The following is a 13116-nucleotide window of genomic DNA, read 5'->3' on the forward strand; positions in this document are numbered from 1 at the left end:
CTGCTGCCCCTGATCATGCGAGTGGCCCTCCTCTGGACCCTCTCCATGCTGTCCACAGCCCTCTTGAAGGGTGGTGCCCAGAACTGGATGCAGTACTCCAGCTGCGGCCTGACCAATGCCACATAGAGGAGGAGGATCACCTCCTTGGACCTGCTTGAGATGCATCTGTGGGTGCATGACAAGGTATGGTTGGTCTTCCACACTGCCGGCCCATGTTCATCTTGGCATCAATGATGACTCCAAGATCCTTTTCTGCCTCTGCACTGATGAGCATCACCTTGTATTGTCAGTGTTGAATCCCATCCTGTTCTCACCCACCCACCCCTGTAACCTGTCTAGGTCCGATAGCACCCTATTCCTCCCTTCTACCGTGCCCACATCCCCCCACATCTTACTGTCATCAGCAAATTTGAACAGGGTGCTTTTTACCCCCTCGTCCAAGTCATTGATGAAGATGTTGAACACTGTGGGCCTGAGGACTGAGCCCTGCGGAGCCCCACTGCCTACATCCCTCCCGGTTGAAAATGACCCATCCACCACCACTCCCTGGGTGCGGCCCTCCAGCCAGTTGGCGACCCATTTGACTGTGTAGGTGTTGACACCACAGTCCCTCAGTTTTTTAATGAGAACGGGGTGAGAGACAGTGTCGAAGGCCTTCCGAAAGTCCAGGAAGACTATGTCCACTGCTCCCCCTGCATCGTAGAAGGCCACCAGGTTGGTCTGACAGGACCTGCCTCTAATGAACCCATGTTGGTTGCCCCTACGCATAACCTCCCCTGCTGGCCCCTCATGGACACATGCTAGGATAATTCTCTCAAAAAACTTACCCAGGACCAAGGTAAGACTAACTGGCCTATAATTTCCCGGTTCCTCTTTTTTTCCCTTTTTGAAGATAGGGACCACATTGGCCCTCTTCCAGTCCTCTGGCACCTCACCAGAGCACCAAGAGTGCTCATAAAACCGTGCCAGGGGTCCCGCAATGAACTCTGCTAATTCCCTCAGCACTCTGGGGTGGAGATCTCCCGGACCAGCTGATTTAAATACATCCAGTCTCTCCAGAAGTTCCCTGACTAGAACCTCACTGACCCTTGGCCTAGGTGTGCCTGAGGGGGGCCCGGTGCGGGGGGCTGATCCAGTCCCTGCTCAGGAAAATGGAGGCAAAGAAGTCATCTGATTGCTTTAAATCAAGATTGGATCTCTTTGAAAGATCTGCTCCATTTCAAATCACAAGGTTCAGTAAACTTGGGTTAATTTACCACTTCAGGAGGAATGCAAATAATGGCAAATCATCCAACAGTTACCAATTATGAGGAGTTTGTAATTGGGAAGGGGCCACTAACAGGGAATAAGAATAGGGGCAAATTATTGCATAAGTGAATTAACCGGTATTAACTCTGTGCTTGACTCAGAAATTTATGAGTAATACACAGAAGTTCAAACCAGATGATGCCAAAATTCTATGAATACCTCTATCAGTTGAGATTGAAGGCTGTTAAGCTAGCAGCAAGAGTATGTAATTGTGTGTGGGCCAACGAAGCGAGAAGACAATAAGGAAACAGCAGGTTACATATGAAAGAGTAGCCTTTTTTACAGTTATATGTAAACAATATAACCAAATTTTTTATTTGGCAGGTTCTTTCTAAAATGCAAAGGTAATGTGACTGGCTAGAGCAGTGTCAAGAAGTTCTTGCTTGTGACGCTTATGATCCTAAAAGGAACCAGCCAGTAACTATGGAATAGTACAGATCTGATGCCCCTCCTTGCACTTTCAGAATCTCTGCACTAGTGGGCAGGTGGAAGACAGTCAAAACAGGAATAAGGACTAACTTATGTTCCCACCTGATCCTAGAATGCTTAACTGAGCAGCTACAGCCAGAATGTAGCACTTTTCTAAGGCTCAAGCAGCACAAAGTGGCTGCAATAGCAGTGGCAGATAAGGTTATATGCAACTGCAATTAGTTCTGCTGTAAAGCAATGGGATTGATGCTTTTCTTCCTTCTAGGTTAGGAATGGGAGGCTTAAGGGCTGTAAAGGACACAAATTATTTAATGAACAAGCAAAGATGACAGGCAAACATGGTCCTCTGGGTCTCAGCCCAGTGCAAACTCCCATAAGCCAAAAGACATTTTGATGGGGGAAAACAGCAGCAGAAACAGGGAAAAGAATTCATTTTGGCTATACCATCTGTCTGGAGAGTCAGTGGGGCTAGAATCTACTCTGCAGAAGGGAATGATCATACATTTTAGAAGCATACAGGTATGTGGGGGTATCAAGCTCTGCTATGCATATGCAATGGATAATCTAAGTTATCTTCATGAATTTTCATGGGGACAGCAGAAGGAATTTGGCTAGCACTAGTACACCAATTTCAAAACCTTGCCCTAAACTTTCAGTGTGAATGAAGAACAAAATCAATATTCTGACATTAAAAAGGACAATACAAACCAGTAAAATTCTCATTTTCAAGTTTACAATAGTAACTTTAAAAATTACAAGATAGACCTTACTTTCTCTAAAGACAAAAGACATATACAACCAACAAACAAAAACTTTCCCCACTGGAGTAGGAAATTTTTGAAAGCGGGACAAATATTTCAACAACAGTAAGTTATATTCTTGTATTTTCACCCCCGTAAACTTGCATAGAGCTTTCGTCGTGCAGTAAAGCATGCATGACATTTTTATTTCCGCCTTGCTGGGAAGTACATACCTTGCATCTAGGATCCTACCTAGTTTGCAGGGGCTGCTCCTTCAATTTCAAGGGCAGAACACGGACCTGGAACAGCCATTTCGCCGGTGGAGCACAGCAGGTTCCCCCACGTCTGTGATTGGCCAAGGGGCCCCAGTGGCCCCAACCCTTGCCACTGTCTGCAGGGGCTGCCTGTTATGTGGCCCTGCACCCCACTGCTGATCGACTACAAGGACTGTCCATCAAACACCAACCAGTGGAGAGGGGCGGGGCTACAAGCAGCCCTTGCAACCAATCAATGGCAAGAGTAGCAGCCATCTTGTCTACAGCCCTTCAAGTGGGTAACCCCCACATGCCCCCCTCCCCACCCTGCCAGGCTGCCACAGTGCCCAAGACTGCTGTCTCCCTCTGAGGAGCCAGCATTTTCTTTTCTGTAAGGCTTTTTTTCCCCCCCCATAGATTTTGCAGGCATTCCCCAGATTTCACAGAATCTGCGAAATCCATGAAACCATGAATTTGGAAGGTCCCTACTTGTACCAGACTAAACACAAACACACACAAAAATTGCTTACCTAGTAGAGTTTGCTTTTCTTGTGAAGAGTCAGGCTCTGCTGAACATCTGCAAGATCGAAGAACTATCACTCCTCCAAGTACACCGTCTTCATTGGCTAGAAAAGGTGAACCTAGGTAGATGGGGATGGGAGATTATTTATCAAAGGATTTTTTTAAATTCAGTCTTTTCCCTCCACTCTACACTTTTATTCTTATATAAAGCTGGGAGTATACAAAACCTGCCCCTGACAACTGAAAAGACATCCATGTCATGAAATTGTTTTTGAAATAATTAGAAATGTCTATTTCACTTCTCCAGCAAAAATTGCAACTGTTCCTGATGAATAAACCTTGTATGGTTTGATGGTTCAGGAAGACTTAAGACCCCCATTGTTGACTTGGCAAAGATAATATTGAGAACTGCCAAGACAGCTTTAGCATGAAAGCCTGAATATATATTATTCAGAAAGGAATGGGAAACACTAGATTAAAGACAACTATATATATATATATATATATATATATATATAAAAACCAGGCACATGAACAGCTTTGATCATCTCATCAAGGTCACCTTATTAACTGTCTGCTTAGCTGTGTGGTGCACAAAGCTCCAATGTAATACCACAGCATAGATCAAACAATAAGCAATAAACTTAGTAACTAATTTCTGCGAGTGACATATTAAAACAAGATGATCTTCAGCCTCTGCAGTTCCTTTGGGTTTCAGAGAGCTGCACTGTGTTCACTTTGGTACCAGAAGTCTTACTGCCTAATTTGAATTTTCCCATCAACTACCAAAGATGCAAAATTCAGCCCCAAGTTTGTGCTAAAGAATCTTACAGCCTGAAGTGGTACACACCTACTTAATGCGACTGGAACTCTTCTTGACTGAATAACAGGGCTCGATTCAGATAAAACAGTACTTTATAGTAGATATTTTATGCTACTTTATAGCTAAATAATATTCTCCACGTTACAAATAAGGTACTAAAAGCAGAAGAAAAACAGAACAAAATGCATGTCTTACAAAAAATCAGTAGGATTGCCAGGATGATGCAACAGAACAGGAACTGATAATAAATTTAAGGATAATAAATAAACAAATGGGCAGCACATGTGCATGGTGTGTGCATACCTCCACATCAACACCCACACATGTTCCTCAAGGAAAACTATTTATTTTAGCCCAATCAGCATATACTTCATGGCAAGGATGTTTGCAACGTCATTATCATGAAACATCGACAGAGAGAGCTGAGGTTTGTGTGGTCAAGTTACATTTATTCTAAGAAGGTAGAAGAGTTTCTGTGTAAAAGATGCTATCGTTCTTAGGTGTTAGTTTAGTCTTATTTGTATCTTTGTTCTGCTTGGTTGTTTTCAATACTAATAAAGGGTATGAACAAGCATTCATTTCTAGCACTGGAAATTTATGGGAAATTTCCAGGGCTAGAAAACCTTTATGCAAGAGGCCTGCAGCTATCCCCTCCCTTGCTCTCATTTCCTTCTCCCTACGCCTTCCACAGACTGGAATGAGCCCAGTCTCAGGAAGCAGGGTTGCCAACCCAAGAAGTTGTTTTGTTTTGTTTTGTTTGGGGGGGGGGTTACTGACTACTTGCAAACTTTGAGAGTTGACTATAGAGTGTCATAGTAAAACCCCAAAGCAGCCAAAAACCAGGGTAACATTGCTCGTGTGGCACAGCCTTGATTTTGATTCTGTTTATATTTCCCCTAGGCATATAGGTACAGAAGATCATAGTATTTAATCTCTTAAGTTTTTGTCCAGTGTGAACTCTTCCAATCAACAACAGGTGTATCTCAGGCCAATATGCTGCAACAAGCATGTTGAGAGTACGCTGAAGCACGAATAAGAGAATTTAGAGTTGTGGTAGGCACAGAGAAAGTAACAGCTCTGTGATGCATGTAGAGTAGAAATTGACATCACCTTTCCTCAACTCTGTGCCACCATAAACATTTTTATGGCGGCACAAAGGCAAAGCACAGGTATTCATACCCCTTGCTACACCAAAAATGTCCCAAAGCTGTGGATTGTGCTACTTTTATTGCAGCAGATGTCCATTTGCTCAATGGCAAGAGCGTGCAGGCAGCCAGAGCTGCCTGTAGTCTCCAGTCACCCCAGGCATGTGCTCTGGAGGCTTGAAATGCCCAATCCTGTGTGTGCTGGGAATTCTCAGGCAGAATTGGGCCCCTCAAGCTCCTGGAGCATCTGCCCAATTTTCAACTCTTACTGAGATATGCTCCAGGGAACTTTGGGGCCTGGGACATATCTCAGGAAGCAGGGAAAGCCCAGGGTTCCCTGCTCATGGAGTCACACTCCCAGGATCTTCCTGGCATGCCTCTGTAAGTGGGGAAAGCCCAGGGCTCCCCGCTTAAGACATGCTGGAGAGTACCTGGGGTTGCATCTCTATAAGCAGAGATGCCCCCAAACTTTCCTAACTTAAAAAGAGATGCCTTCCTGGGAAGTATGGCAACCAGGGCATTCCTGAAGCCCTAGGGCTCCAGCCGGGTCCTGAGCTGGGTCCTACACAACCCATGCTTCAAGCACAGGCACTGGTCACTGCTGATCCCACAGCAGAAACATGGGGCAGAGTCAGAGGCCCAGCTCGTATGCCATACCAGGCCCCCATGCCACCCCAAGCCTCAGTGTGAAGCACAAATAATGCAGGACCTGGCATGAATCCAAACATGGAGGCAAGAGGCACTGGGAATTCCTCATTTCCTGTGCTGCCCAGCACCTCCTTGCCAAGACCCACAGTGATCTCTGCTTCACCTGGGGGATGGGTTAAAGGAGGAACAGGGCAGTGAGGGAGGTTAGAAATGGCTTGGTGAGAGGAACACAATGCCCCTTGTCCAGCATTGGGACCCTGCCCAATGCTGGACAAGGGGCAACGTGTACGTTTCACAGGACGTGTCCCACCACAGCTGATTTGCTTCAATTTGGCGACATCCATCTCAACCCATAATGTACTGCAGCAGTCCTCTTGGGTTTTTATGGAGACAGAAGTCAAGGTTATGAAACTATTGTGTTTCCCTCTTACAAAACTTTTGCAGCTCTCCACACCCTCCCCTTGTCTCCCACTCAGCATCTGATGAAGCAAGCAGTTCCCTGCAAAAGGTACATCTAAAGTGCCAACTTGCCGTGTGTTCTGCCTACATTCTGCCTGACTTCAGACTAACATAGCTAACTACCTCTATCTTTTCTCATGTTAATCTGGCAACCCACCACTAGAACAGCATGTGGTAGTGTAGGAGTGAAGTAAAACATATTCCATATGGAAGTAGGACAGAGGTGGGCAAGTATTTCAGGCTGCTTACTAAGTTTTAGCACGCCATGGAGGGCCACATGACTGGCAACCAGGGGCAAATAAATATTAATTTTCTAAAATATTAGGGGCCCAGTGGGCTGGACAGAATAGCCTGGTGGGCCGCATCCAACCTGTGGGCCACATTTTACCCACCCCTGATATAGGAGGTCAATCCCAGGTAAATCAGCTAGCAAAAGTGTGTTTTGAGAGGTACTGAAGCATATGTCCACATGCACACATGCATATAACAAATCAAGTCTGTCTAATAAGTTTATTTCTCATGTTGATTACAATGTAATTCCAGAAAAAAAAACCACTCATGTTGCTCTGGATTTAAACTGGAATACCCAAGACCAACAATACTTGTGCACAATACACACAAAATAGTATCTTTAAAAGACACTGTGTATCATGTTACACACACGCACATTCATGCTACCTCTTAAACAAAAATAAAAATCAAAGATTTGAAAATTCAAGTTTTGTGACCCTACATCCATTAGTCCACTCATGAAGAGAATTCAAAATTGAACATTATCTCCTTGTCAGATTTGAGAATCAGAATAACCATTAGAAAACCTGTCAAACTTTTTTTTGGAATATTCTGGCATGTCCGAGTAATGCTTAAAATGGTCATAGCAGAGTAAAATTAGAACGTTTTGGCCATTTTTCCTTTTTGTTTGCTTTCCCCATTTGAAAGCACTTAAGAATAAAAGTGTGCAGTCAGTGATTGTTTTCCTGTATAGTCTGCTAGTTTCTACCTTGCTGAGGAACTTCTGCCTTATAACAGAAGCAAAAACCATGATGCATTCCTTTTTTAAACATGTCTTTTTAAATTTAAAGCATACTATTTAAATTGAATTCTATCAGAAGCTACAAGATTTTTAAAATTAGCTAAATAAAATTTAAGCATCCCTTTATGCGTGTTGTGACTTGAAATGAAAATCCTACATCTTTAAACATGGAAAGTATTATGGTTTAACTATGACCTAAATGCCTTAGGGCACAGAATTAAATACAAATGTAACAAGTTAGTTAGGCCAAAATAGTCCTTGATTGCACATATGCAAGAACGTTTATTACTCTGAATTTGAAATAGTATTGTAACAACCAAACCTTTCATATAATCCACTAGACAAAAGAAAAAGGCTCTACTTTGAATTAATAAAGCACTTCTAAACATTACAAGCTCGCACCATTTTACAAGCATTACTTAGCTATGTCTCATCATCCCTTGTGACAGGCAAACATTACACCCAGTTTTAGATAGGTGCACTACAACTTTTCAGGTTTACAAAATGAGGCAGTGGCATAGGATTAACCTATAAAACCTACTGGAGAAATACACAGTAACAGCTATAAACAGAAATTTAAATTCTGTCTTTGGTTCTTATTAAGGACAAAATAAAAGTACTAACGGTATTTGAAATGGTAATTCTTGCCTCTCTCTTCTCTTGCATTCTCTGTCCATAGCTACAGTTTCTTATGACAGCAGTATCTGAGAGATCTGCAAGAGTTTACACTGCCCTGTGGACTACAAAATGCACTGATGTGGGTATTCCTTTTCCACTGCACTGTTGCACAGCAGGGATCTAGGGACTTCACAGGGAAGGATTAGGGTTCTTCCATTACAATTCATACTGTAATATGGAGAAGGTCGAGAACTAGAATCTTTGTTCTGCGTTCATTTTGGTTTCAAACACTATAAACTGACCACCTCATTTGAGTAGGTCTTGACTGATACCAGCAAAAACCCAAGGCAAAGTTTTTTATACACATAACCCTTCAAAACTACAGTGCTGCCCCTCAGACAAGCTAGTTCCTGGAATGAAGCACAATTAATCTGAATGAGCTGAGACTAGTTTACAGAGTACACAGTACTGTGTGTGTGGGAAAGGGGTTGGGGGGAGGAGAGGAGAGGATTGCAGGTACTTCATGGGCATTTAAAAGAGGGCAATGGTCTCATATTTTTGTAGGATCCCAGGACAAGAGGCTCCCTCTCCTGGGAGAAATGGATGTCTGTTTATACCCATGTCAACACTTAAATATTCTTTTCTTCAAAATAAAGCTGCAGTTTCCAGCAGAACAAGACTTGTAATCTGGCATTATAAAAAATGTTTTTGCTTAGCATTTTATACGTACACAAATTACTGTTCCTGTTGTCCTTGAAAAACATTTAGATTTTCTTCTGACAAATTTCAATTAAATCAATGTGTGTTCTTCTGAACTGTTTCAATTCCCCCCCCCCAAAAAGCAAAAAAAATTGTACTGTGATTAGATCTTGCTTCCTCCAAAATGTTTTGAAATAAAGTTTTCAATGGCAATAGAAACTAGAGCAAGGGTGTCAAACTCATTAGCAACTAGAGCAAGGGTGCCAAACTCATTTGCCTTCCCTCCTCCTCCCCACTCCAGATCTGAACTATGGTGTTCACTCACAGGTTAGATCCAGACGTACTTCCAGCAGCAAGGAGCCATGAAGGTTAACACTGCCACTGCTTGCCCCATCACTGGCAAAACATATCCCTAACAGGGCTCCATAACCTAGAATTTGGCAGCAGGTCCTAAGCCCATTCAACGTGCCCCATGAATGCCCAACTCCTCCAGATGCCCCAAAGGCTCGCTGAGATGGCTCCAGGAGCTGGAATTTGCCCACAAGTTGGATGTTTAACCCGTGATCTAGAGGCTTCAAGTTGTCTGGGTCCCATCACAGCAAAAGTGCTGTACAGACATATTTAATGGCACTTGCAGCCTCAGAGTCTGCTGCAAATGCACTGCCCACTATGGGTGCCTATACATGTGCTCTAGGGTGGTGGGGGGATGTTCCAATTAGAGTGGGAGCCACTATAATTAAAATGCCTGCAGTATCTCATGTATTCAGCATCATGCATTTCAAAATGGTTGTCAGGGCACTTTAACTAAATCTCATTGAGCCATCTTTAGCTAAAGTGCCTTTGCTGCCATTTTGAAATGCAGGACACTGAATACGTGAGACGCTGCAGCACGCTGGGGAGCTCTGTTTCGAACACTCCAGCATGCTCGATTAATCGAGTCTGCTCCAGTGAGTCCTAATCAGGATGGGTCCGAGCATGTGTAAAAAAAGTGCCCTATGCTTCCAGCCTCAGCCCTGCGCAGAATTCTTCCCCATACTTCAGATTACTTCCTTTGTGTCTACTTTGGAAAACTATAGTACTCCAGAGAAAAACCAAAATGTGGGGCTAATTAATCTGATGGCAAATACAATAATCCTTTAAAAATGCACAGTATAGTTACGTATTCTGTTTTAAAAGTTTCTAATGCACATCAAACAGAAATTAGAATTTACTGGTGACAGGCTTGGTGTCACTAACCTCCCTTTAAAGAACTTTGATATCTAGCAGTATAATGACAACTCATTATTCAGAGCAAGCGAGTTAGTTTCATTTCTGTTTATACTCTTAAACTTTTTTTACACTGTAGTTCAGCAGAAGATGATCTGACTATACACAACCCACATTTTCAAACTGTTCTCGCTAATGTAGCTGCCAAGCACTTGCATTTGTTTGCAAATATAAATGAAGTGGTTGAATAACAAATAGGATTTGTTTTTTGGCACAGGGAGATGCATAAGCTTGCAAACCATGGGGGTCCATTTGAACTGAATTTAAAATAAAAATAATGGGTCAGAGTTTTTAAATAAATACCTAATGTTCAGACAATGATTCTGTCTTTGAATTGCCATGGTTGATAAACTCTTTTTTCAGCACTGGACTCCAACATTTCCAGTTTCAAACAATCTTCATTTTTCAGTATAAAGATGGCCATCAGCATTCTTGTACAGTCCAAGCTGCACTGAAGAGTTGTCAAGTAATAAAGGGAAAAAATGTGGACAACATATTTACAGTCAAATTTTAATGTCAGATGCTCTTGAATATAGAAATTTCATCTTCTGTAATGAAAGTGCCACATGCATATTGGGGAAGGGAATTAGCTCATATATATTTATTTTTTTAAAGAAGTATAGCACAGCCAACTAAAACAGAAATTGAGAGTCAAGCAACATGCTAACAGATGCTCAGTGACTTTCAAGTTTGGGGACTAATTCAAGATGTACCACAAAGTGACATATCATATATAATCAGGCAAAATAGTTTTATTTTACGTTAAATTAAGATATTTGACATTAAATGTCATCATTTTGAAACAAAGGCATCCAATGTTTTCAGCAGAACAGCCTCATTTATTAAGACATCCAAATAAGGTAACTGGGTCCTCATACAGCGCAATGATTTATTTTTAAAAAATTGTATCAGACATTTTCCCTAGTGTTTGTAATACAGTAGTAAAATGACTGAACAACTACTTTCAGCTTCCATCATCCCATCTGATATAAGAAGAAATTTATGAACTCTACTATAAGACACCAATGGGCTTAGTTCGTTTTAAACTGACTAAACAGTACAATGTATTCAAGATGAGAAATCAGGGCTAATTAATGATATCTTACATAGCGTGGAAACAATTATAAAAATTCCAGGAAGAATCTATAATGCTTCAGCATGATACAAGTCAGTTCTAAATGAAGACAAGTCGGTACTAAAGTGGTATTAATGAGGGTTATAAAAATTACCTTAATCTTTATAACTACTTGGCATGTGTACTCTAGCTTGTAGCATCACTGCTTATTGTGCTTTAAATAAAAAGTTAATAATTTGCCTTTGGGGTTCCCTCCTCCCTTTGGCACTCAACATCAGTATGCACAAGAACTGTTTACGGATTAAGAGAAATGCAGAAACCTTCACTTCCCTTAACAAATTCGCTATCCTCACCCGTACACAGAAGTACCATCTAGCAGTTGACCACATTTTTAGAAGCTGAAATAACTGACATATGTTACACTGCCCATTCTACACACTTAACAAGAGCATTGAATAGGTATTTCCTTCTTTGTTATGGATTAGGGCCAAAACATTTAATGCTACATTTTCCCTATACCACTTTCAATTTCACAGGGATTAATTTGTAGGAACTTGCTTGCTTGGAGTCTCAACCAGAGTTACACTACATTCCTCTATCCAAGGTACACTTATTACCCTGCATGTAAAGCTTGCTCTCAGTTGTTACAATCTTTAAATACGTACTGTGGCTCCTCCATTGTGATCATTATGATTAAGGGTCCAAAATGGTTTTCATTAGCTTTTAGTTCCTTCATAGCATTCCAAAAAGCTAACCTTTGGGCCTGAAATTTTCCATGTTCAATCTCTGCCCAGAAACACAATTTAAAAAAATGGTGCAAACGTTTCTGCCTCAAAACTCTTGGGAAGTAGGAAAATAAGCATGTAAAGTGAGTGTTTTACTCGCTGGATCAGGAGGCAAATAGAGAAATGATAAAATATGTGCATTTTATGCTACATTTTAAAAGCTTTCAAACATTTAAAAATATTTAAGGTATTTTAAAAACCTAAATATCAAATCAAGCATGTGTAACACAAAATTTTAAGCATCCCTGGCACTATGCAAAAATTACTTCAAAGGCCCCAATTCTATAAACAGCAATGAAATTGCTTAACTTTAAGCATGCAGAAAACCCCACTTTAGGAATATACATATTACAGAATCAGAGACCTCTGCAGGTCATCTAGCCCAACCCCCTGCTTGAGGGAGGGTCATCCCTAACCAAACCATCATATACAAATCCCTAATCTAAACTATTTGTGAAACTACCATTACACCTAACACAACATTAGACATAACACCCTAACCTGCCAATTGAAGCATGGCAGCCAATGTGCTGCTTTTATAAAAGATTGTTAATATATGTTCAAGAGATCCTACGTAGAAGCCCTGCCCCTCTGCTACAAAGGAAGGCAACACACGTATCAATATTTTAAAATAGATATGATAAACAACTGTTGCAACTGAATGATTCTGTAGCAATGCAAGTGTTGGAAACCCATTGCAACTTTTCATTCAGGGCCATAGTTCAGGTGATTCAGACAACGCGTCTTGCTATGGGCTCAAGCAAACATACTTGAGTTGTAATAGAGGATGCAAACTCCTGAGCAGCAAGCTCTTCTACCCCTATAAAAGTGGCTAAAAAGTATGCTTTTCCTAACCCATTAAAAAGTTAGCAGGGCAATGGCTTAAACTCAAGCATGTGCTCAAGTGCTGGCAGAAACAGGTGGTTTGCCTGAGTGCATTAAAGCATTTTACCTTGTTTGGAAGCTCTACTAGCAATCTCAAAAATTCCAAACATGAACTACTTTAGATCCTCACCCTTCCTTTGCTTTCAATTTTTTTCGCTAATTTCTCAAAAACTAGAAAATTAGTGTATTCATGTAGCATCTTGCAATATTAAACTTCCACCTTGAATCTAACCACCCACAGGAAGCCTCAAATGCCTCTTCTAACGCTTGTAGTATGGGCAACAAGCAGGAGGAACTCACCCTCCTGCTGGCTGACACCATAGTGGGGATTACGGAAACGTGGTGGGATGAAACGCATGATTGGGCGGTCAATGTCAAGGGCTATAGGCTGTACAGGAGGGACAGGATAGGAAAGAGGGGTGGGGGC

General features: G+C 41.7%; 1 protein-coding gene across 3 annotated transcripts in view; it reads right to left on the bottom strand.

Annotated features, from left to right (window-relative positions):
- The window catches only part of TASP1 (taspase 1), a 170645-nt gene that overhangs the window by 38638 nt on the left and 118891 nt on the right, over positions 1 to 13116 (bottom strand). For all 3 annotated transcript variants that reach the window (XM_019549122.1, XM_019549121.1, XM_019549123.1), the window contains one exon: positions 3262 to 3372. In XM_019549122.1, the coding sequence (XP_019404667.1) occupies positions 3262 to 3372 (111 nt within the window). The remainder of the gene's footprint in view (positions 1 to 3261; positions 3373 to 13116) is intronic.

The sequence above is a fragment of the Crocodylus porosus genome, unplaced genomic scaffold (genome assembly GCF_001723895.1).
Source record: "Crocodylus porosus isolate Cpor-Errol unplaced genomic scaffold, CroPor_comp1, whole genome shotgun sequence".
Lineage (NCBI taxonomy): Eukaryota > Metazoa > Chordata > Crocodylia > Crocodylidae > Crocodylus > Crocodylus porosus.